General features: G+C 36.9%; 1 protein-coding gene across 2 annotated transcripts in view; it reads left to right on the top strand.

Moving 5' to 3' along the window:
• The window catches only part of RNGTT (RNA guanylyltransferase and 5'-phosphatase), a 174316-nt gene that overhangs the window by 2644 nt on the left and 147178 nt on the right, over window positions 1–24494 (top strand). For both annotated transcript variants that reach the window (XM_074150422.1, XM_074150423.1), the window contains exons 2-8: window positions 508–617; window positions 4811–4914; window positions 5041–5129; window positions 7081–7156; window positions 10272–10521; window positions 18112–18221; window positions 19011–19112. In XM_074150422.1, the coding sequence (XP_074006523.1) occupies window positions 508–617; window positions 4811–4914; window positions 5041–5129; window positions 7081–7156; window positions 10272–10521; window positions 18112–18221; window positions 19011–19112 (841 nt within the window). The remainder of the gene's footprint in view (window positions 1–507; window positions 618–4810; window positions 4915–5040; window positions 5130–7080; window positions 7157–10271; window positions 10522–18111; window positions 18222–19010; window positions 19113–24494) is intronic.

Here is a 24494-nt window from a genome sequence, read left to right as displayed (position 1 = left end):
TGATGATGGATTGTCATTGTCACGGTTTTATACTCTTTCCTAGGCATCTGTTATTGACCTGTTTTGGTGATGAGTTTCTAGATGAAACAGATGCTTTGACCCAGCATAGCAGTTCTTGAAACAAAAGGCTGTTACTTTTTAGGGTGTTATTTGTTTTTTTTTTTTTATAAATTGTGGATTTTACTACTTCATCTTATTGGAATTTCCCTTTCTTAACCTTGTACACTTCACACAGTCTAGCCTTCCTCACCAGTGCTCAATCTAAACATACTGTAGTCATAAATGATTAGTGGCTACTGTCATGTATGGAGTTGATAGCTTCATATCAAAGAAAATTAAGCTAAATTAAGGGTAGTTTCAACTGTTATCGATACCTTTCCTGCTATTATTTTTTATTGAAGGTGAACTCTAAGTCTGCTCAGCATGTTGGTTTGAAATCACTAAATTGTATGTGTACTTATACATGAGTATACATAAAATACTGCAAAATTTTATTATCTTTCACAGGGAAGTTTTTACCCTTGAAGACAATGTTAGGACCAAGATATGATGATCAGGTTGCTGAAGAAAATCGTTTTCACCCAAGTATGTTATCCAACTACTTAAAGAGTCTGAAGGTAAAGTTAAATTTTCTATTAATTGAAACATTACTTTCATTATTAATGTTATTCAAATGTTGCTTTTCAGATTTAAGAAAAAAGTGGTTGATGGCTTCCTTTGGGACACCTGTACAGAATTCTTTTTTTTTTTTTTTTTTACATTTTCAGTTTTTCTCTCCAACTGCTGAATTTCTAAAAGTACTTTCTTGTAGACAAGAACTGTGCAAAGTCCTCCAGCTCATTCACTGTATTAGCAGCAAGAATCTCACTCTTCTCTGTTATTACTGTTGCATCTTGAAGAGATGTCATTGTCAAAATTCAGACAGTCTGACTTTGTAGTTTTACAAATGACTCTTGCGTATGGATATGTTAAGTTGCAATTTTGCTTACGGGAGTGAAAGCATTTAAAAGCGACAGGAGAATTTTGTAGAATGATTCTGTAGTTTCAGTGCATAATTTTATCCTTTTGATACCATAAAACATTCAAGGTATCTAACCAGTCATATCCAAGGATGGAAGAAAACAACTTATGGATTTTATCCAGTAGCTTCTTAGTGGAAAAAAAAAATGCATAAATACAAAAAAAATTAGGAGCATGGATTGGGATCCAGGAAGGTGGGTGAATGCCTTTATCATTGGGTTAGAAAGTTCTGCTTCTGGCTTATTTCTTCATTCTCTGTTTAGCCCATTTCTGTTTGTCTACTTCAACTTGCATGTTGCTCTGCACCGTAGCACAACTTCAGCAATAAAGGTGGGAAACAGGACTTTTCCATCCTTTCACATAGTGTAGAGGTCTGTGGAATGTTGTGCCCGGTCCAGTGCATGTGGGAAATGGGATTTTGAACCTCCCAGGCAAAGGAGGACCTAAAACCTAATTCTTTTAATCTGTTTATTAAATTGTTATATAGAATTTTAGCACTATTTTTTTTTTTACTATGTGTTTTATAAAACTAATTGTTAGTGGCATTTTTTGTTTTCTTTTTTTTTTTTTACTCTTGATCTAATTTAAATTAATTCTGAGCTTTTTTAACTGTATCAGAGCTTAAACATCAGAATCATCAGGTGACTAAAATATGGGAATCTTCATTTTATGAATCTTATTTAGGTTTAGGTATGAAGTAGATGGTGAGCTACTCAGTGTAGCTGTGATAACCTGTAGGCTAATGTGATAAGAAAGTACTATCAGTGAAGCAGATGTGTCTGTTCCCAGGTGCTTGAACTGGTAGGATTTTTCTTGTTAGAATTCTTGGATCTATGCATTTAAATTCTGCTTGAGTCCCTCTTTTATGCATTATGTTGTTTTTGACTATGACCGGCTTTAATGGACCCTGTTAGAATTTTTCCAAAACCAATCTTAATCATGGTTAAAAGTAACTTAAAATTCTGCGTATATTTTGAAGTTATAGAGAACTTAAGAGGCTTACTCAGAATTTCTGACTATTTGCTTGTTAGTAATTTGTCACCAAAGAAGAACGGTGAGCCTTCATAGCCTTTCCAGTAGGCGCATCAGTTAGTTGCAATACTAGAAATTCGTGATGTCTTCGGTGCCATCAGATGATTAGAAACTGATAGTACAATTACTAGCATGAGGATTCCCACTTCTATTTTGGTAACTTTGGTTAACAAGGAGAACATACAATTTCTCTCAAACTCCCTGTTTTCATCAAATTATATTGTCTTGATCCCTGGTATTGTTGCTGAATGTTTGTTATTTGAAAACATGTTTTTTTATTTGCTGAGATATGCAGTGGGCTACTGGAGTGCTATATTTGTAGAACAGCAGTTTGCCAACAATCTGGGCATGAGGTGAATGTGCAGTTGAGGAGATCTTGACAAATGAATTTTCCCAAGGAAGAAATAGCTCACTGTGCATGGTTCTCACCATTTTACTGCTAATACTTTGCAGAATGAATCACTTCTGAAACCTGGTTATTACTTAAGTCCATATAATTTATCTCCCAAATAAGAGACTTCAGCAGAAACTTTTACATATGGCTTTTGGTAATAGTGAGATATTGCTGCTGCCACAGATTTTTGAGGGTACCAGTTCAGCATTTAAGGCAACATCTGTCTGTGAGGAACTTTCTCTAACAAGCTTCCCATGCGATTTCTTTTACTCATGGAACCGGTTGCCGAAAATCTGAGTGTTAGAAACCAATTTGATGAGGGACAGCAACCCTCTTTTTCTTCTGATTGTCAATATTGTCATAGTATCTTATCGGTGTCATAAAAAATTTGCAGGAACAATTGGCGACAATGAAAAATTTTCTTATTTCTCGAGTAGGTACGTTAGTACTGTTTATGCTTTATAAAAGGTAGTTTTATTTCTGTTTTGAAGAGCTAGGACAGTGGTTGACTCAAAAGAATGTTTAGGCAATTAGCGTGCTCAAGTTACAATATTCTTATAAGGAAAACTAATTATCAGTTTTCAGCCACATTATTGTTTTCACAGATAAATTCAGACACTGATTTAAACTATTTTCCTCAAGTAAGAAATGCAAGAAAAAAAATCCCAGGTCTGGAGAAAATTCAGAGTATTGTAGTATGCTCTTTCCCTCCTGGGGAGGATATTTTCAAGTTCCAACATCTAATGAGAAACTTCTGGGGTCATCCAAGGGGAACTTTGCTAAGCCAATTTAATTGCACAGCAGCAGCAAAGGCATGCATAAGGCATTAGTAGCTGGAGGTAGCTGGAATGTGAGAAAGTGAGGAGGAAGGCTTTCGTAACCATAAGAGGACGTGGAGAATCTGGCCAAAATAAGTATGAGCAGAATGGAGGTGGTACAAAGATCATAGATAATTGGAATTTTGCCCTTGGGATCTACAGAACAACACCTCCATGTGAAGCAGCTGTTTCTGAACTGTATTCCAATAATAATTAGAATTTATCTTTTCTGAATTGTCTGGAAGCAGTGTTTTAATTTGTGATTCTCCCAACTGCACTGCTAAATTATTTCCAGCCTGTTGACTGTAAGGTAAATAAAAGCTGATCAAAATCCTGTTCATGAGTATGTGCTGGAGTTTTAAATATATTGAAGATACAGTATTCTATGTTTTCGCGAGCGTAACATGCTTCAATGTTAATGTATTTTTAAGTGCACTATTGGTGTACTTTTAAAAAAGAAAAAGCTAAGGAACAAGGGTTTTGCTAAACTACCACTCTTAAAATACCTTTTAAAAAGACACCTGGTTTCATGGTGAGCATCCTACTTGAAAGCATGACATTCAGCATTTTGACCAAAAGCAATTACTTGCAATTATAAGGCAGGAAACCAGGAATACTTTGAGTACACGTGTGTCAGTGAGCTGGTTTTGAACGGTACTACTGGGAGGTGTAATGTTGGTGGAAATTTTCTTTGGATCAAGGATCAACAGGATGCGCTTCACTGATGTTCTCTGTGTGTTGGATGCCACCCAGTGGAATTTCGGCGTTCCATCTTGCTTTTTAAAAACAGTAGCTTCTGCAAGGCTACTTTAAAAGATGTATTTTACAGCTATAAAAAACAAGGACTAAAAAAGTAAGTTCACGCACAAGGGGACACATTAGGGCAGAATGGAAAGGGCAGCCTGGATTCAGGTACCTCCTAACATCTGGGTGGTTGAAACTGCCACCTTAATTACTGATAGAGTGTTTGAAGATTTCAAGTTCGTTTATGTTTAGCTTTGAATAAAATGTTTCTAAGAATTTAAGTGAATTTTTGTTTTAAACTTTAAAGTATGTTTGTTTGTATTGAACTCTAATTTAGTGGATGGGTAAATGAAGAGTTATTTCTGAGAGTATACTTGTATATGAGTCTCAGTAGTTAATTTTTCTTATGGTACTTCCACTGTGCCGGTGTTTGATAAATGAAAACATAAGAGCACATGATTCTACCTTATTTGTCTTTTAACATGCTAAAATTATTCTTTATCAGATACCTTCCTGCTGTTAGCAGATTTTTCTTATTTAGAAACGTTGGTGTGAACAAACTGAAATTTTTGAATTGATGGCTAGCACTAATTCAGACACCAGCTTTCACAAAGAGACACAGATGACTGTGATGGGGGTAAAATCAAATTTATATAGATTTTATGAACTAATGCAATATTTGAGGACTATTAAACTTGCAACTGTAGCCTACTATTGTTTTTAATATGCACTGATATTTGAACCACATAAGTAAGTTTACTTGAATTTTTTTTTGTTTGGTGTTTTTTTTTTTTTTTTTTAGGTTAAAATGGGTTTACTGGTAGACTTGACCAACACCACTAGATTCTATGACAGGAATGATATAGAGAAGGAAGGGATTAAATATATAAAGCTCCAGTGTAAGGGGTAAGTTGTCCGCACTTTGTTAATATTTAGCTTTTAATTTGAAACATCACACTGAAATAATTAATCTTTTTTTTCTTCCCTTTCACGCAGTTGTCTCCTAACCTGTGTGTTCCTGTGTTTTTTCAGGCATGGTGAGTGCCCTACACCAGAGAATACAGAGACATTTATCCGTGTATGTGAACACTTCAGCGATAAGAATCCCTCAGAGCTTATAGGTATGTCTTCTTATATCCATCTTACATCCATCATTAATTTTTACTGTTAATTTCTTTCATATTTACTCATAACTGCAGTCAAGTTGCAGAAGGCAAAGGCAGGGACTGGGAGATTCTTCCCTATGAATTCCTAAGAATTCTATGATTCTTCTCAAAAAAGTTATACAAGTATGTGATGTAAAAAGTGATGAACTGCTCGATGAGCGTGAGTGGTGTCAGTCGTCAACAATATTTCAGCACTTGCACCAGAACTTGAAATATTGTTGATGACCGATCTCACTCTCATCGAGCAGTTCCTCATTTTTCACTCTCATTTAGCAGTTTCTCCACTTGGTCCTCCAACAATAATTCAGAACTTGAAATATTGTTATGGCCAGCAATTTATATGGAACATGGATAGCATGGTGATATCCTATAAATAGCAGACCCATTTAACTGCTACTTTAACTTTTAAAATGCCTTTTTTAGTATTGAGTCACTAACTTTTTGACTTCAATTAATTTTTGGAATGTTCTTCCATTATTTACATTGTTACACCTCTATGGAAAAAAAGTCAGAGTCAAGAAGAAAAGAATGTGTTGAATAAGCTTTTAAATAACCAGTGATTTAGGCTTTCATAGTAAAAGAGAAATTTTGGGATTTTTCATTTCCCTTCCATGATTTACTGAAAAGTTGTTTCTGGTTCTGGACATTTGTTTCCTCTGAGAGAGCATCAGACAAACTGGTGTGGAGGATATTTTTATCAAAAGCAGCCTGAGGCGGTGATAGTGCTGCACTCCATGCGATCTTTCCCTTCCGAGCTGTTGGGTTCATTGCTGAGATGGTTCTTATCTTTGTCATGTGTATAAAATTATTGACTTGACCTTCTAGCAGTAGCAGTGACAGCCTCAGGACTTAGTGTTATCAATTGAGTGGAATTTCATTTCCATTAGACATGATAGGGGAGCGTATAAAAGAAAAGATAGATATTCATCAAAAGATAGACATTTTGTCTGAATAAGCATCAAGTGAATTGTTGCTAAACTTACTTTCTAACTGTGGTAGAAAAATAAGGAAATTAATAAAAGATTAAGCAACTTGCTTCATGGTCACAACTGAAAAATATATTAATATTAAGAATACCTATGTTTGGAGTTAATGGAAACTTTAATAATCTGATAGTTATAATTTAAAATGCAGTATGAGGAAGAGGCAACATCCGGCCTGAATCCTTTACAACATTTGTAACACCACAAATTTTCAGCCTGGTTTGTTTATCACTAGATGGTGCTGTTGCCTTGAGGGGAAAAAAAAAGTTCTAATGCATTTGACTCTTCCCCTCCTTCCACTGGGGGATGAATTCAGTAAAATAGAGGCTGAAGATTTAATTCTTTTTTTCTTAGACTGAAAAGATAAGTAATTCAGGGTGATTATACTGTCGTATAGTTTTCTTTTTGTAGGCTTTTTTTTTTTTTCCGAATTAATAAGAGGTCTTAGCATGGTAATAGCAAATTTGAAATAGAATTGTGGTTTATTGACACCTCTTTCAAGTTTAGGTAGCGTAATCTGGCTATGGGTTTTTTTATGCCTGATGATGTGACATGAATGTAAGGCTTGTTGAATCCACTAAAAACACAATTATTGGATTTGATTGTATTGTCTCTGATAAGCATTTGAGCAGTCAATAAAAAATACTTTGAATCTTATCTGTATTAGCCATATTTCAGTTGCATTAAAGTTAGTGCTCTTGAGCTGGGATAAACTGAAGTATCCTATACTCTTGTTGCTAATAATTTGCAGAAAGTATATAATAATTTGCTTTTTGGGCTTATGTGCCTTACGGGATGGGAAGGGAGATAACTCTTTAAAGTTACTGATGAAAGTAGAAGGATTCAAAAACACACTTGTGAAACTAAAGCATGTTTGCTAAAACTACATGCAAATGATTATGCACTTTTCTTGTCTTGTTTAGGTGTCCATTGCACACATGGTTTCAACAGAACTGGATTTCTGATCTGTGCCTTTTTGGTTGAGAAGTTGGACTGGAGGTAACTTTGCATGTTAATTCCTAGGGTTTTGTGGGGAGTGACCGAAGGATCTTCTTCAGTATATTTCACTCATTGTCCTGACAGCCATTCTAATGTATTCACTGTTTAAAACTGCCTACTGATCTTAAGCAAAGGACCTGTACTAACATTATTCATATCCCTTGGTAGTTTAGCCTGTCTCTGTCGAGCTTTCCAGGTCCCGTAGGTCAAAATTCAGCTGTACCTGCTGTGTTGGGGCTTTTCTTGTATTGTGTCTCTTCCCTGTGACATGTCCCACAGTTTGAGTAAGACTATAGAGTTTGGAGATGCCTGAAAGATTATTTCTCTTACCTTTTTTCATGTAGGTTTGCATGTAAGCTCTTTTGGTTTCTTGAGTTCTAGAGAGATCAGCCAGAGCAACAGCAGAGTGAGCACCTTGCTTCTGAAGGGTCAGGGAGAGACAGAGTCCTTGTTTCCAGCTTGTTGTTTGACTAAAGTCTACATCATGCTTCTACACACACTCACCTGTTGGTTTTATGACTTAAAAATGTTCTTCGTAAAGAGTAGTGGTCTTTTTCAAATAGCATTAGTGTAAAAAAGAGAAAAATTGCCTGTACCATGCCGGTGGGCATGCCTTTTTTGTGTTTGGTAGTATTCACAAAACACTATTTCCTGCCTGACAGGGTCCCATGCAAGACTCGTTTCTTAACGAGCCCCTTAAGTCTTCTGGTGATATTTCTTGTGTGGTCCTTTAAGTAAAGAAAATCCTACACCTGTTGCTGCATTTTCTTATGACTGGAGATGCAGTTTATGTGGCGCTTAGCATGCCTGTGTGAGCTGTTTGCGAATAACTAGGTCGTTGCTGTCTGTTAGTAAACTTGGAGTAAAGGCATTGGAGTGATGGCGATAGAGCACTGTTAGAAGCAGGTGGCTGAATCTTAACAGAATCTTAGCTGAGTATAAGAAGTAGACACAGATACAAGTATCTTTACGGTATGATTCTAGTTGTTCCTATGAATTAGCAAATTTGTATGCTTTTTATCTAACAACTTAAAAGCAGGATGCAATATTAGAATCAGAATCAGTCCTTTGTTCTGAAGAGGAAATGCACTTGAATCTATTTGAAACTCCAGCTTCTATGTAGCCTCTCTTTATTTTCAAACCTCTGTGGGAAAAGCCGTAAAACTTAACAACCATATCTTTTTTTTTCTTTTTTTTTTTTTCTTCATTCAGCTAGTTAATTGTATTAATTCTGTTCATCTCTATCCGATTATTTTAACAGAACACCCAGCTATCACTTGGTAGGGAAAAATGTCCACAGCAAAAGAATGGGTTTTGGCAAGGTGGTAGTTAATGCTGAGCATTGTATCAAGATAAATCCAATTTGCTGTATCATTCTTTAAAATAAGGCACTATTACTTGCTGATGAGGAAATAAGATTTTCCTGATGGAAAAATCCATCTATATTCATTCCTTAAGCATATGATATAGGAGTGCTGCTGATGTATTGTGAATACTGAGATATATTTTGCAGTTAGTTTAAAGAAGGCTCTCCAGCTAGTGATCAAAAACCTTACTTGATTCTCTTTTTCACAACTCATTTTTACCAAAGACTGTTACGTTTCTAGAACTTGCAAAATATGTTTTCTTTCAATTAGGTTTTTGTGCTTGAAATCTGTGCTGCCTCTTTTGGCTTTCGTTGCCATCTATTTCAGAGCGGTATAGATGACTTCTAATGTTATCTAGGACAAATCTGAGTGTCTTTCAGGGCCCATCCATTGTGCTTTGTTTTGGCCTTTCAATGGCATTGATAACAGAAGATGTGAAACAATTTAAGAAAGATACCAAAATAAAAAACGTCTGGTGAGAATGAAATTAAGAGTCTTAGAAAACAGAATGAGGAAGGAAGATCCTTCTAAATAACTCAGTTTCTTAAACTGTTTTTTCTGAGATCTGATGACTGACCACCTGATAATCTCACTCCTGAAAATGTTTTGTTTTCTACTCTTACCAAAGATCAGAAAACAGAATCAAACTTACTGGTTCTGAGGAAGTGGTTCTTTGCCTCATAAAGTTCTCAGGCTCCTTCCTATACTGTACAAATAAGACAAAAAATGCATTTTGTATTTAAATTCTTTTTTCCGTTGTAGGCATATGTTTCCCTTGTTCCAGTAGCAGGCTATTTTCTTATCTGAAAAAAAGTTTTTTACTGCATGTCATATGTGCTTTTGTTCCAGCTTTAAGATATGTGCTTGTCAAGGAGCTTTATGGGGGCATGTACCTTTTGTGATTTCTCATCTCTTTTTATTTAGCAAGATTTCTAAACATTGGTCTACGGAGCATTACTAAATTGAAGACAGAATTATGTCCAGTGCTTTCTGTTCAACATTTTCATAGGATCTATGAAAATAGCCACAATAAAACCCTTGTGCTGTGCTCGCTGTTGTATAGTTCGCAGTGCTTTCCAGTTGGTTAGTAAAGGTGCATGACTGTTAGTTTTGGTTTCTTTTTTTTTTTGTTATCCAGCCTCCAGTTTATTAAAGCTCTTAAGATTAAGCGTTAGCTGCATAGTAAAAAGGCTTCTGAATTACAGGTTTTTATGAGAAACTTCCAGAAGGAGAAGTAATTTCAAAAGATTAGGATGCTTTTTCCCAATGTGACGCCAAAACCTCTAGTGAAAGGAAAGATAATTCATAGGGGGGAAAATGTAGCCGTATTTGAATTTCAACACTTCAATTTTTCTTCATTGAGTTTGTTCATCTTGTTCTTTGGTCTCTTTTGTCTTCGTTCAGTCCTTAAGTACTTACCTATGTGTCACCCATTCCTTTTCTGTAGCAATAATAAAAGTTTTACCTGGGTGACCAGCAGACCATGTTAGCTACGATAAAGAGATGAAGCAGTGCAAGCTACAGTTGCTTCTGAGAACATACGCGGCGCCTGCATAATTAGGCAGACTCTTGTGCAAGAGTAACTGTTGCCAGGCATGATATTTCAAATATAAGGAATGTTTTAGCAATTACCAGTTTGGAATTTTTTTTTAAATTCTTAGTCCAAATAAATCTTGTTTGTTAAGGCATAACATAACTAAAACATGTAAATTAATCATCCAGAGTAATTTTCAATTTTTTTTTGACAGTATTGAGGCTGCTGTGGCTACTTTTGCTCAGGCTAGACCACCAGGTATTTATAAAGGTGACTATTTGAAGGAATTATTTCGTCGTTATGGAGATGAAGATGATGCACCGTCACCACCTGAGCTACCAGAATGGTGCTTTGATGAAGATGAAGAGGAGGAGGATGATAATGGCAAAACAGGAGGCCCAGAATCAGAACCTGGATCATCAAGCTCTTCCTTTGGCAAGAGGAGAAAAGAACGTCTAAAACTGGTATTTTTGATTAAGAACTTTAGATTCTAATTTTAAACTTAATTTCATAAACTCATAGTCATCGGTTACTACATAATACATACGACACGAGTGTCAGTGATTTTGCAAATGAGGACTGGTGGTATTATCTTGAACAGGTAAAAACCAGATAGATTCGTTGTAAACTCTTGTGTTTCCTATATGAACCTTGAACTTAATATTCCACACCTCAACTATTCCAGTTGTAGCGATGACTTAATGGTTTTCTAATATAACATTTTATTTATTTTTTTTTTTAAGCTTGAGTTGAGATAATAAAGTGCTTTTTAATTTTTCACTGTCTTTAGAGGTGAAATGTTATGGAAGAGGTGTGTAAACAGTTTTTATTTATTTTTGTAGCCATGTGGATGAAACTCAACATTCTTTCAATTCAGTGCTCATTTTGGTGAATATTCTTACTTTTGAAAATTTTGAAAGATTGAGAATTAGATTAGCAAAAAGCAAGCTGAGCTTAAAAACCCCAAGGCAGGTGTGAAATTATATTTTGTTCAAAGCTGTTTAAACTGTTTAATGATAAGAGATAAGACTTATCACTTACTCTGATTTGTTTTGACATAAATTCACATAATTCTGGTGAAATAAGTTACTGTAGTTACTATAGTGTGGAACTAATACTCACATACAAAGAATATACTTGAATTGTCTGAAGAGTAGTGCTTGAATTGTCTGAAGCTCAGTTTTTTCCAAATTCCTAACTTTTTTTTTTATTTGCAGATAAAGTAGGGGAGAATATTGCTGAGTGCAAAAATAGATTCAGTTCCTGCATAATACTGAATTATTTTCCTTGTGTGCTGAGGTGTGTTTGTTTGCAAACACTTGGAAATCCTCATATGAAATATGCTGTGAAAATGCATTTTGTTGTTACTGCAGCTGTTCAACATCGTTTACAGATGGAGTATGGAAGAAATTAGCCTGAAAGGAATGTGAAATCTCATCTGAAGAAGCAAGATGAACTTTGAAAACTTTAAAATAAGCCATCAGCTGAAATAAAAAAGTTGCTTACACTGTAAAAAATCTGTAGTAGAAATATATTCAGGATATGGCAGCCACCTCCGTTAGCCTTGCAGTAAAACATTGATATCTAAAAAAATTTCTTTGGGATGATACCTCAAAACTATTTGTTTTGACTTGCCTTTTGATGTATTAGCGAATGAGGTGTGATGGTGAGGTCCAATGTTGGCCTTTTTTCAGCAAGTATAAAACTAAACTGGTCTGTTTAACAGGAATCACGATACTGGCTTCCCAGTCTTTTTCTTATCTGCCCACATAGTTTTTTGAAAGCTGGAAGCTAAATTATACGAATAAGCATATTAATAACTAAAAGTTAGTTATGAGTTAGATAATTTTTGAAAGAAATAATCATCTAGTTAATATGCATATTCGTATAATTCAGTTTTGCAGCTCTGGAGGAACATTCTTTGACACGAAGAGGAGGAACGGGGAGAATTCTTTACCATGGTTGTTGGCTGGCAGATTGGACTGCTTCTTAACTGAGTAGAGATGGATACAATCTGTTTGTGATTCCTTGTAAATATGCGATCTACAGGGGGAATGATTATCAGGTAAATACCTCTTGCTTAGATTTTCTTAATTTACTGTCTGATGGGCTAAATTTTCAGCGTTACAGCTGATTTCCTGTGGCAGATGTTTTCAGCATTCAAATACAACTCATCCTCTAAACACCTAGGGGTAGACAGTGCCAAACTAGAGGTGGTTGTTGTGATAGAGATGTTCTGAAATGTTTTCATTTTGATCCAAATCTTTGTGCAGATAAAAGAAAAACTTAGGGGTAGAGGAGGAAGCCTCTCCCAGGCATCTCTCTGGGATAATGAATAGTCAGAAGCAACTGCTGAGCTGGCCTGCAAAGTGCAGTTAGCAATCTGTCCTGGATGTGAGAAACTTTACTGCAGCGTCTTTCTCTAAAACTTCCATATTTTTATGTCAAAAAGTCTTGACAGTCTTTTTTTAATACGCTACAGAAACTGTGGGAACAGTTAGAACATAATACCATCACAGTTTCCTTTGTCATTGTGTGAGTGTAGTTGACAGCAGCAGTAGTTGCTACGAGGGTGGTGAGACCCTGGGGCAGGTTGCCCAGAGAAGCTGTGGATGCCCCATCCCTGGAGGTGTTCAAGACCAGGCTGGATGGGGCTTTGAGCAACCTGGTCTGGTGGGAGGTGTCCCTGCCCATGGCAGGGGGGTTGGAACCGGATGATCTTTAAGGTCCCTTCCAACCCAAACCATTCCATGATTCTGTAGTCTTGGATGCTACACAGGAAATCCAAACACGTTTTGACTTTGTCAGTGTGTGCTATAATGATTGTAGCATCAAAGCAACATTGTAAGTGGACACTTAAAACCTCACTTTAGGGAAAAAAACTCTTCAGGAAAAAAATACTTGATTTTGCAAATAGGATAAAAAGTTATAATTCTGAGCCAGAACCTTCAAACTTTTGGGTCAACCGGATCTTTTACTATTTATTAAGGAATGCCATCTGTTCTAGTCCGATGTAAGCTGCGTATTTCACAGGAAGTACAGGGTGTAATATGTAGTGCTTCTAAAATGGGTGGTTACATCTCAAACAATCTGGAAGAGATTGTAGCTGTTAATGATTTTTCTTCATGACTTTGAGTGCATGTGTCTTGCGGTCATCTGCAAGACAGAGAGAAACCACTAAACCTCATGGCTGACAGCGAGGAAAGTTATTATTTAACTATCGAAGTACTTTGATTCTAACTATTAGTAACTTTGTTTTTCTCTGTGTAATGTACTTCTTTTCCCCAGAGTTTAACCCCTGTACTTATTATTCTGCCCATGGGCATCTCTTGATGGATCTGATTTTGCAGCAGCATTTTTTCTACTTGAATACTGGTGTCATTTACTTTCAGCCTTTTCTTTTTCTACGTTATATGCCAATTTGTTCACTTTTTCCCTATAGTCCATATTTTTTATACTTCTGACCATTCTTGTAATTCTCTTCATTCTCTCACGTTGACCCACGTTTTTCTGAGACTGCAGTGTCCATAATTGAACTCCATCCTCTAGTTGAAGCCATCCTAGTGGCTAATAGGGAGGAATTAATTTCAGATATCTTCAGGCTAATACTTCTGTTTATGTATCTCAATATAATTGCCTTTTACAAGACACAATAATACTAATTCAGCTTTTGGTCTCTTGCTGCCTCCCTATTTTTTTTCTCTAATTATCTATCAGTGTGTGCTTGTATAATTGCTTATTCCTTATTAAGAGTAAGTAGAACTTTGTTTATACTGAATGCACAGTGTTTTTTTCCAGCCCATTCTTAAGGATAACACTGAATTCTGAAGCTACCATCACAGTCTGTATCCCTGATACTAAATTCATAGATGTAACAACAAAAAAAAAATGCTATGAGGAAATTTAGGGAAAATAAATTAATTCTCTTACACCTAAACCAGACCCTGCAGATCCTCCTCAATATATTCTTCCATTTTGTTAGTGAAACATAAACTCCTCTGAAACCTGGTTTTGAAGCAGGATGCTCTTCTTTTATAGAAGTTACATCTACCCCATGGTTTTTTTTGTTCTTCTATGAGAACAAGACAAGCAAACAAAAGACAAGCCAGGCTAAAAGCCAGCCTCAAAAGATTAGGTATTTCCTGCTTCTCCCAATGCTGTGAAGCCTGTTTCACCCCCAAACCCAAACGATAAGTTGAACACCGTTGCTACCGAGTGTCAGTCAGTATGATTTGCTGCATCTCTCTTGCTTGTAAATGCCTAGAGGCGGTTCTTGTGATGATCCTGTATTTCTAGGTATTGATCTGAGCTGATCAGTGTAACTCCCTGGCTCTCCCTCCCTCTTTTAGAAGATGCAGACTCTCTCTCTACCTGATACATTTTTAGGATGTTTCTTGCCCTCTGGAAGGCAGTCTCTGAGCATATTGGCACTCGATCAGGTCTGAGTGGTTGAAGGTGGCTATCGCCCAGGCCTGGTGGTAGCCACTAGGGTCAGAGAGGTGCGTGGCTGAGGTTGTTTCCACCCACCCACTCCTCCAGATGGTGTTTAGGGTCTGAACCAACACAAGATGATACACGTTGCCGCTTTTCCTTCAGGTGAAGTGATGGGTGGAGGGATATGGTGGCAAGTGAGGAGAGCTTGATTAGTACAGGTGGTGTGAAGGTTGTGCAGAGCATAGATCTATGGGCTTATAACTCCTGGCTTGGTAGCAGTGCTGAGGACCTGGGATAACCTACTTTTCACCCTGTGTCCTCAGCACTTCGCTCTGTTCCTGGCTCTCCCTTGTCCTCTACTTCTTTCAACCTGACAGGCTTACAGAGAGGGGTTACAAGGTACCTAATCAGGGGAATGAAGAAGCCTGTATGAAAACACAAAAGCTTGGCTTGTTTGTCAAATTATAAGCTGTACTTGTTTCCTTAATTCTTTCAAAATTACCCCCTTCATCCCCCCTGTAACCATATATATGTATGTATGTAATTATATACATCAAGTGCATATTGCCTGTGCAAGAGAATGTGTTGTGTTTGGTCAGGTGTTTAAAATCAATAAACAATTAAAAGCTGTTACAAGAAACCAGCAAACAAAGCGAAGTTACTAGAACTAAATGAGGATGTATAATGTCTATGTTATGAGAAGCTGATGTTTTGTAATTTTGAATAATTTATTCTAACTTTTTACCTTCCTTACCATATGGAGAATTTTCTAAATTGCTTAAAATTGTATGAAGCGTGAAAGCAGCACGTGGATGATTTTGGTTTGTAGGGAAACTTGACTGTACTACGCACCCTGACATTAGTGGCACCAAAACCAGAAAATCTGCAAGAGACCCTTTCAAATGGCAGGCACCAGTTTGGTGTATAGGACTTTTTCTTTTCTGGAAAGGCTTTCCTGTTGCCTGTCACAGAATCAGGATGGTAGGGGTTGGAAGGGACCTTCAGTGATCATCGAGTCCAACCCCGCTGCCAAAGCAGGGTCACCCAGAGCAGGTTGGACAGGAATGCATCCAGGCAGGTTTGGAATATCTCCAGAGGAGACTCCACAGCCTCTTTGGGCAGCCTGTTCCAGGGCTCTGTCACGCTCAAAGTAAAGAAGTTTTTCCTTATGTTCAGACGGAATTTCCCGTGCTCCAGCTTGTGCCTGTTGCCCATTGTCCTGTCACTGGGCACCACTGAGAAGAGTCTGGCCCCATCCTCTTGACACCCACCCTTTAGATATTAGTCAACATTGATGAGATCCCCTCTCAGTCTTCTCTTCTCCAGGCTAAACAGTCCCTGGTCTCTCAACCTTTCCTCATAGGAGAGATGCTTCATTCCCTTAATCATCTTTGTAGCCTTCGCTGCACTCTCTCCAGTAGTTCCCTGTCCTTGAACTGGACCCAGTATTCCAGTACTGTCTTTTGCTTTAATCTTCGCAGTTGTGCTGCCGTCACACTCTGCCGTTATTCTGAGAAGCAGAGCACAACCATCTTCCTTGATTTTTGTGGTGCTTTTAAGCACTGACTCAGAATTCAGACCCTGTTCTGGCCAGTCGTGTGTAGCTGCCTGCCTTCCTCGCCCCGTCTCCTGGGTGCTCTTGTACCTGCTGGTGCCCACATACGTAATATGGGATAAGTGAAAGTCTGTGGAGCTTAAGGTAATTAAAGTTATGATGTAGCTGATTTCCTTAGGATGTTCTGTTCTCAGAATACGATTTGGTGATGCAGCTGAGCCAATCTTAACCAAATGCATGCTGTGCTGAAAACTACAGTCCTGCTTTCCCTGCACTCCTTGTGTTCCTTCTGCTTCCCTTGTGCTGGTGCTACTGCTGACTCATGGCCAGCTAGTTTAGGATAGTAATTTGGCAGAAAATTACTAATTTATGATGTTATTTTTGTTAGCTTAGTTCCTAGACTCCTGACAGGTAGAACAGATGAGCGCCACGGCATGTGGAAAGGGAAGGGAGCAAAAAGGCTCCTCTCATCAGTAGCATGCAGCTAGATTTGTTAAGGCAAGCTTCAAGCATTTTTACAGAACAGATACGAAATACTTGTATCTCCATTTGCAGGATTCATAGTCCAACAGGTGGAAACTTCATACTTTGATCTCTTTAGTGTGCATTGAGAATTTATTTGAGGTGCTGTTGAAATATTTGGTCTATTTGGGATCCCTATTGCAGTTTTCAGCTTTGTAGACCTGGTGGCTTTATTGGGTTCCGTTGTGCAGAATTTGTTTTTATTCCACTTGGCGTCAAACTTTTTCTGGAATCCACAAGTTGTTTTAAAGTTCTTTTTAAAGTATTCTTTTATTGATCTCTCCTTAGGCTTTTCACTGGCATCCAGGATAGCACCTCCACTTTAGTAACCGGGTTTAGATTGAGAATAAAATTATGCAAGTATATTTTTACACAAATATTTTGTTACAAACAAGCTGTTGATGTTTTCTCTTTTGTTAAGAAGTTTGTCCTAGATCAACTGAGAACCCTTTAAGTTCGCTGCTGCATAAGTGCCTTCATTCTTTCAGTTGTTTTCCCTGCAGTGTAAGTTTAACCTTTGAGGCATATAACATGGTAGATCCATGTGATTGAACTTCTTGTACTGGAATTACCATCTAGGTCTGATAAAGTTAACATTTAATTGAAAACATGCATCTCAAAAGCTTGAAGGGAGAAAAATAAAACTTAATGTCTTCATCTGCTGAGATTTTTGTTTTAAAAAAACCAAAAACCAACAAAAATCTTGTGTCTAAAGATGTTTTCCAGTGACTTGAGTTCATTAGTTACCAAGCTACATATATTTTTCTCACGTTAGATCTCTACTCTTAGTGAGCAGCTCTCATTTCCATGAATCAAGGAAAGCATGGAATTGTTGGTCTAGAAATGCTGTTTACGTATTTAAAAAAATAATTTAACATTTCATAGGTTAATTTTGTCCTTAGTTTCCAGTTTACTTATTTTTAAGGCCATACTTTTTGACACGCTTAAAAGTGATGTCACAAAGGCTTCTGCCGGACAGTGTTTTGGGACCTTTAATGTACAGTGATTTGCTCCAGGCTTACAATACTGTTTAGGTTCAGGTTCTCATCCACAAATGGATCCTTATACTACCTTATTATTATATAATATTGTGTGTACTAAGGATGATTAATTTGATCCCTGCAAATTCCATATGTGACCAATTCACTGTTAAATACTTGATACTAGCCTAATTTGTTTTAAATAAAAACATTTTGGCTACAAATGAAAAATAGTGAGTCAGACTGATGCTGTAGCTTGACGTGGGAACTTTTCTTGAGAGTATTAGCTAAACGGTACCTATCCCTTACTATTTACCTCCTTTAATTTTTCTTTTTAATTTTTTTTTTTTCAGTTCCTGGGTTGATAATAAGGCTTACCAGTGAGTTTACTGGCAAAGCTCAGTAGATATATCTTAGTATTTGCGGGAGAATCTTTAAGGAATATTAAAGCTCGTGAAGGTCAAGTGTTGTAAAACCAGCTTTAATCTTGTATTGACATGTTCTGATCTGATTTTTGAGGGCTTAAACGCTAATTTTTAATTTTTTTTTTTTTTTTTATTTAGGGTGCAATTTTCTTGGAAGGAATAACAGTTAAATGCGTGACCCAGGTGACAACGCAACCAAAGTTAGGAGGAGTACAGCAAAAATGTCAGCAGTTCTGTGGATGGGAAGGGTATGTGAACATTTAGAATTTGTTTATTTATACTGTCTAGAAATAAGTGTTACATTTCTAGTTTTGCAGAAGGAAACAGCACGTTGTAAAAACAAAAAAAGGTGAGTAGTTTTGGATGGATTGTTTAGAACAAAAAGCAAGCCTCAAAAGCACTCAACAGTGAAACAGATGAGTCTTGCGTTGTACTATGTAATGGAATGATCAACTGCTGATACTAAGAAACAAGGTTCTAGAACTGCTTTTCCATTGAGGTGACAAGATGTTTTCAGGTTAATTATTGCCGTGCAAATACCAGACATAGTCTAGGCCAGGTATTTGTGTAAAATTTAGTGCTTGCTCAAGCAGTAGACTTATTTATACAGCTGCTGTTACCCTTGAGGTATAATACTCATTTTTATAGCCAACTTGGGATTTCTGTCCAATGCTAATGAGAACGTTGGTTTTAGTGTCTCAGATTTTGAAGTCCTCCTTTCCAAAGCTGACGGTCCAGTTGCTCACGGTGCTTCCTAACTTGCTGATGCTTATAGTTCTTCTAGTGGTTGTAATTTTGCTTTCAAATATCTCTTCCTCCAGACTTAAAACATAATTTAGTGTTTTGTCATGAACAAATATCCTTGTTCTTGCTAGACAGGCATTTGGTTCTTCTTACAAAATACCTTATTGGAGAAGATGTTCTAACTCTAAAGTTAACCTTGTAGCAAGTCTGCTACAAGGTGTGACTTAATGTTTGTGACTGTTTATTGCAGAACATTAATGACCATCATTTTTTTGGTGTTTTTTTTTTTTAAGGTCTGGATTCCCTGGAGCACAGCCTGTTTCCATGGACAAGCAAAATATTAAATTTTTGGAGCAGAAGCCATACAAAGTTAGCTGGAAAGCAGACGGCACTCGGTAAGTTCATTTTAAATGAAAAAGGAACACTGGGTAAATTGGGTAAACCGCTTGTATTCTCTGAGGAAAGTGAATTTGCTTGTACAAAGGACAAAGCAATTCTAACAACAAAACTGAACTGACTCCAGAGATTAACTTTTTTGCTATCGTGGTACCCAACATTTGCTGAAGTTTGTGGCCAAGTTTCTTTGTTGCAGCTGTTTGTTGGCTTGACTCTTAAATGTACAAACTTTTATTCTTTTCCATGAGCCTTGCCTGTCAGCCAAGACCTGCCACCGAGGTCTTAGAATAATCTTAGATAACAGTAAGAGTTTGTTAAGCTAAAGAATTTGTTTATAAAAGCTAAATTAAAACTTCTAGTTGATCCCTCAGAAGCTGACTAGAAATTTCATAGGTTTTTTGATTTATTTGTACTGTGATCCTTTGCTCAAACTTGTAGTTCTGGTCAGCCAGAGAGTCAATGGTTTCATCTTCCCCAGCCACTTCTCTTACATTCTTTGTAGGGGTGACTTTTTTTTTTTAATAACAGACTATAACCCGATGGGATTGGTGTGTTGAACCTCTTCAGTGTTGTTCTTTCCGATTTGAAATGCAACCTTGTATTTAATTTCTCCAGTATTTTCATGTTAGCATTTCAAAGTGGGAGAAATGCTGTACGTCATCAAATACAGAATGACAAAACACTTTTTTCTCTGATTGTGACTGGTTATAGATTAGTCTCAACTGCATGAAACTCAGTTGTTGAAATGTGCATCTAGTATCATCAGGTATCCTTTGGTTACTTTGTCTTGTATGAAAAAGCCATGTCACACCGGGTCTTTTGCCTCTACACCCAGCAGCTTGGATTGAGGTATAGAAAGTATTTGCTATTCACATTGAAATAAAACCCCAAGTGCCCAGTTTCCTTGTACTCTTGCAAAGAGGTACTGTGGCTCTTCATACAAACACATCATTCTTAAGTAAAATTCCAGACCTCTGAAATCGTGCTTATTTTCATAGGATTGAATATTTTTAGGTTTTATTTAGGCTGTTACATTTGTGACATTACAAGCATTTTCTTGAGGTTTTGAAATCATCATCAGTGGGGATTGATACTCTAACCTGCTGTTTTTCTTCAGTATTTCTGGTTTCAAAACTAAAATCAAGAATCCCAGATACTAACGGAACCGGTTTTAACTTACCCTACTCATAGCATTCAGATTGCAATCTTCCTTTTGTTGTGGGCATTATCTTAGGTAATTAATAATGTAATTTCTTACATCATAGTCAATAGTGTCTCAGTAACAGGAAGAATTTAAATTGTGTGACAGATCTCATTAATTTCAAGAAATTTCTAAATTTTATTTCTAAATAAATTTTATATTTTAAATATTTTAAATTTTATTTCTAAAAGATGTTCTTTGCATACACTAGTATTTAAGCAATTGAAATCTGCGCTAAGTGCAATGACTTTAGGTTTTATTCGCTCGGAGCAAATTAATAAATTTTAACCTGCTTTGACTTGATCAGAAAAAGCACAATTACCATGAATGTACACACGGCAAGAGGAGGACTGTTATGCTCATTTGTGCATAGTGCTTTAGACTAACAAGAGAGTTCAGTGTCCTACACTGTCAGTTAGAAGGCATCAGTTGTGTGGATGAGAAGTGTGCTTTCAAAAGGAGGAGGTAAGAATTGTTTTCAGACTGGTGAAGTTAAAATACCGGTTTTGTGTACAGACGGGGGCAGAAGCAGCATTCTCCCTTCCATATGCAGAGAGAACAAAGTAAAGTTTTGATACTGTCAACAAATGGTGTAGGCTGTCGTGTTCAGTTTTTCCTGCGTTCTTTGTTTTGTTAGGCTTGCTATCTTTAGTAATAAAATGGAATAGCCTAGGTAATGAAAAGCCTGGAAACTGGGGAACTGGATCTCTTAGGAGAATTGCCAAGTGGCTCCACATGGAGTCAGTCAGGATTCAGCACAATCCAGCAAGACTAAGCTGTCTCCTATAAAAAAGGTGTCTCTCATCTGTGGAGTTTGTGCTTCAAGGGTTTCTCAGCTTGGGCATGGTGCAAAAATACAAAGGAAGGCTTGCACTCAGTGTGGCATCCAAGCATTAAGAAATGGGTGGGAATATTTGGCTTATTAACACTGTCTGCCCGTATGCACAGGCACTCGAGTGATGCGCTGCGGGTGTTCTCAGGATGTGAGGTTACAGAAACACGGTGTCGGGAGATCCAGGCTTATTCTCAGAGCAGTGCAGCGTGTTCAAAAGCTGCTGAGCCTACGCAGGTAACCTTAGCCAACTTAAACTGACCATCCGAAGAACCAGATGGGAGTCTTTGCATTCATTATACTTTTAATCCACAGTCTAGATGTACTGCCCTTGGACTTGACTTGTAAAACTGTGAAAAGATGTTTACAAAGTATTAATGTCCTGTGCAGTGCAGATATTGGTCATCCTTGCCTTTTTTTCACAGCTTAGTCCTTCGGGAAGCCTTTGTTTTAGGGATTGGTTTACTCTGGTATTTCAGTATGTATTAAAGACGGTTTATGGAAATGTTTTTGTATCATTTAAGCCTATTGCTTCAAGAAATAGTAATAGCAGAAAATAATTCTGTTTTTAAGATAATTCTTTAGAGAAGGCCATTTGATATTAAAGGAAGAAAATTGCTTCATCTACAGTGTCTGTATTGTGTGTTGCCACTGAAGAATAATCTGTTCAAAACTGGGTCGTTCACTAATATGGACTGATATGTCTTAGAACAAATGCTAAGATGCTGTAAAATTACAATTAGTGCTATTCTATAGGGTTGTGAGCTGTGTTTCTGCATTTCTTTTTCTCTTTGTATTTTCAATATGAAGAGTCTATCTTTGTTGTATTATGTTGTTCATTAGGAAAATTGAAATCTTATAGAATATTCTTATTTTCTTGCTCAAATACACAGGATGTATATATTTTGAATGCTACTGAGTAGTAGTGCACCTGGAAGACTGCCTTTTGTGCAAGAAATAAAAGTGCACATGTAGTTTTTTTTATAGGAACCTTCAGTATTTTGGACATTCTATCCTGTGCTTTTTAGAGTTTTAGAATGGTGACAAAACAGGATGGATGAAGAATAAAACCGACGGAACTAAATAGCTCTTTTAAATATTCTCAAAACATAATAACTTGCAGTTGATTGTGGAGATACACAGACTGATAGGTATATTCAGAGAAGAAAATGGTGCTACAAAGATGCAGTGTTAATGAAATTCAGCTGAAGGAATGTTGCGGAAGAGAGATTAAAGATGAAAACCCGAGCTATTATTTGGACATTTAGGGGCTGTGCATGATAGCTGCCCTAATCAACAATGAAAAATGACTATGGCAGTTTCTACATTGGACATGCTTCTAATTATTTTGTTGTTCTCCAACGATCCGGACTCCATATGCAATTAAACAGATTTTCATTAATTATTCTGAATGCTGGTGTTGACAGGCGTGACCTTACTGAATTTAATATTAAGACATCAGTTAGCGCAGATCCATTTATGGATCCCTTGCTTACTTTATCCGGAGATGAAACCGCTGTCATCAAGTATCTCTGAAGCTATTCTGTTAAGTGTGATTTAGATGCAGCAGTCTAGGATTTGCCTATTACATTATTATTTGGCCGGAATACCTTTTGTTTTGTTTTGTTCTCTCTCTGCTTAAAAAGGCTCTGCTGTTTCATCAACCTGATTGGACTTAGAGAAAAGCAGATGCTCAGCTCATAACTTTATATTATACTTTCTCACTTAAATAAAACACTCTCATCTTGGTTAATAGCAATATTTGCTCAACTGAGCCAAACTTCTTAAATTTCACCCTTGTTAAATATCTGCATTTTATTTCTGCAGTAGTAGTTTTCTCTAGAGGTTTCATGACTGAAGCCTTTATTTGTAGATTGTCTTAACTGACGTGTAGTGCCAGTAATTTCATTGAGGTCTTTTACTTTTCTCCAAAGGCATTTGCTATTCCTGTATTTCAGCTGGAGCTGAACTTTCACCCTCCTGCTTTAACAGCTGGGTCGTTGGTGGGGTTTTTGGTGGTTTGTTTTTTGCTGGTAGAACAGTGCATGTTTTCTTGCTCTCTTAGTGTTGTTGTATTTTTCTGTCCACAATTTAAAAAAAAAAAGAAAGTATTTCCCTAAATGAAAGTGTTACTTACTATCTTGCATTGACTAAATAATATGAAATTGATCAGTTAAATTATTTGACAGTGATTCTATGAAATATTTTGAGGAAACTTACTGCAGCAGCGTCTTACACACTTTTGTAAATGTGTGGGTTCTGAGTCTGGTTTGGGTCAAAACTCATCCTTCTCCACTCTCCCAGAGCCCCGAGTTCAAAATCTTTTGACTATACAAAATACTACTTCAAACAAACACTGCTTCCCTCCTGTTTGTGTCCTGCCTATGTGTAAAGATTTGTACCTTTGCATCTCAGGTCTAGACAAATGGACTTTAAATTAAATGAGCTTTGAAGCTCACTTACCATTGGCTCTCTTTGGAAAAGTATTTCCTTTGTGCCAGCTGTTTGTGCGTATGTAAAAAAATTACATGCCACTCATTCTGTTTTGGGGGAAAAAACACCTCTACAATCGTACTGCTTTAAGTTATTATTATGAAAAATTAAATCACTCAAGTCTGCAGCTATTCTGACTGGTTTGGTGTGAATTCTGTCCTGTATATTTATTGGAACAGTTGTCAAACCTCTGGTGTTTTAAAAATAATTTTAATGCTAATCTATTCATAAGGCACAGAAATCTAAAGAGCAAATTTCCCACTTCTAAAATCATGCCTTTTGGCTTTGTTGAGACAAAATATGCGTTGTGTGTTAACCGTAGCTAGGAGGAATGTATGGCTTTACAATTGTATCCAGCTGTGTAGTGCTGTGTTTCCCAAATAGTCCTTGCTCTCTGAATAAGGTACTTGTGTCAGTGTGACCAGCACATACTGTATGACTCTGTATCATCAACTTGGTGCTGTAAAGTGATTAACCCAGGTGGTGAGCGGCTTGCTCTATCCCTTGATATGTATCTCATTAATAGTGTTTGTAGCAGATGTTTGTTCTAATGAGTGGAGCTGAATGTTCGTGCAGGAGTAGGGTTGGTAAAGTAATGAGGCACCAGTTTTTAAAAAAAGGCTGTTACCACTTAGAATAATAAAAAAGCTTTACAATGTCTGTGGAATAATTCAAATTAATACAATCAAACGGGACTAGGTTTTATAATGGTAAAATGTGACCTGAACTAAATGCAAGCTATTAAGGGGTGTAAGTTATTTTCCTACATTTGCATGAGTACCTTTTTATTTTTCACATCTGTACGCATGCAGGGTTAGTAAAAAATGATAAATACGATCATAATACTATGGCTAT

Source organism: Numenius arquata, chromosome 7 (genome assembly GCF_964106895.1).
Source record: "Numenius arquata chromosome 7, bNumArq3.hap1.1, whole genome shotgun sequence".
Classification (NCBI taxonomy): Eukaryota; Metazoa; Chordata; class Aves; order Charadriiformes; family Scolopacidae; genus Numenius; species Numenius arquata.
The sequence above is the reverse complement of the archived record's forward strand: the minus strand, read 5'-3'. Positions and strand labels throughout refer to the sequence as shown.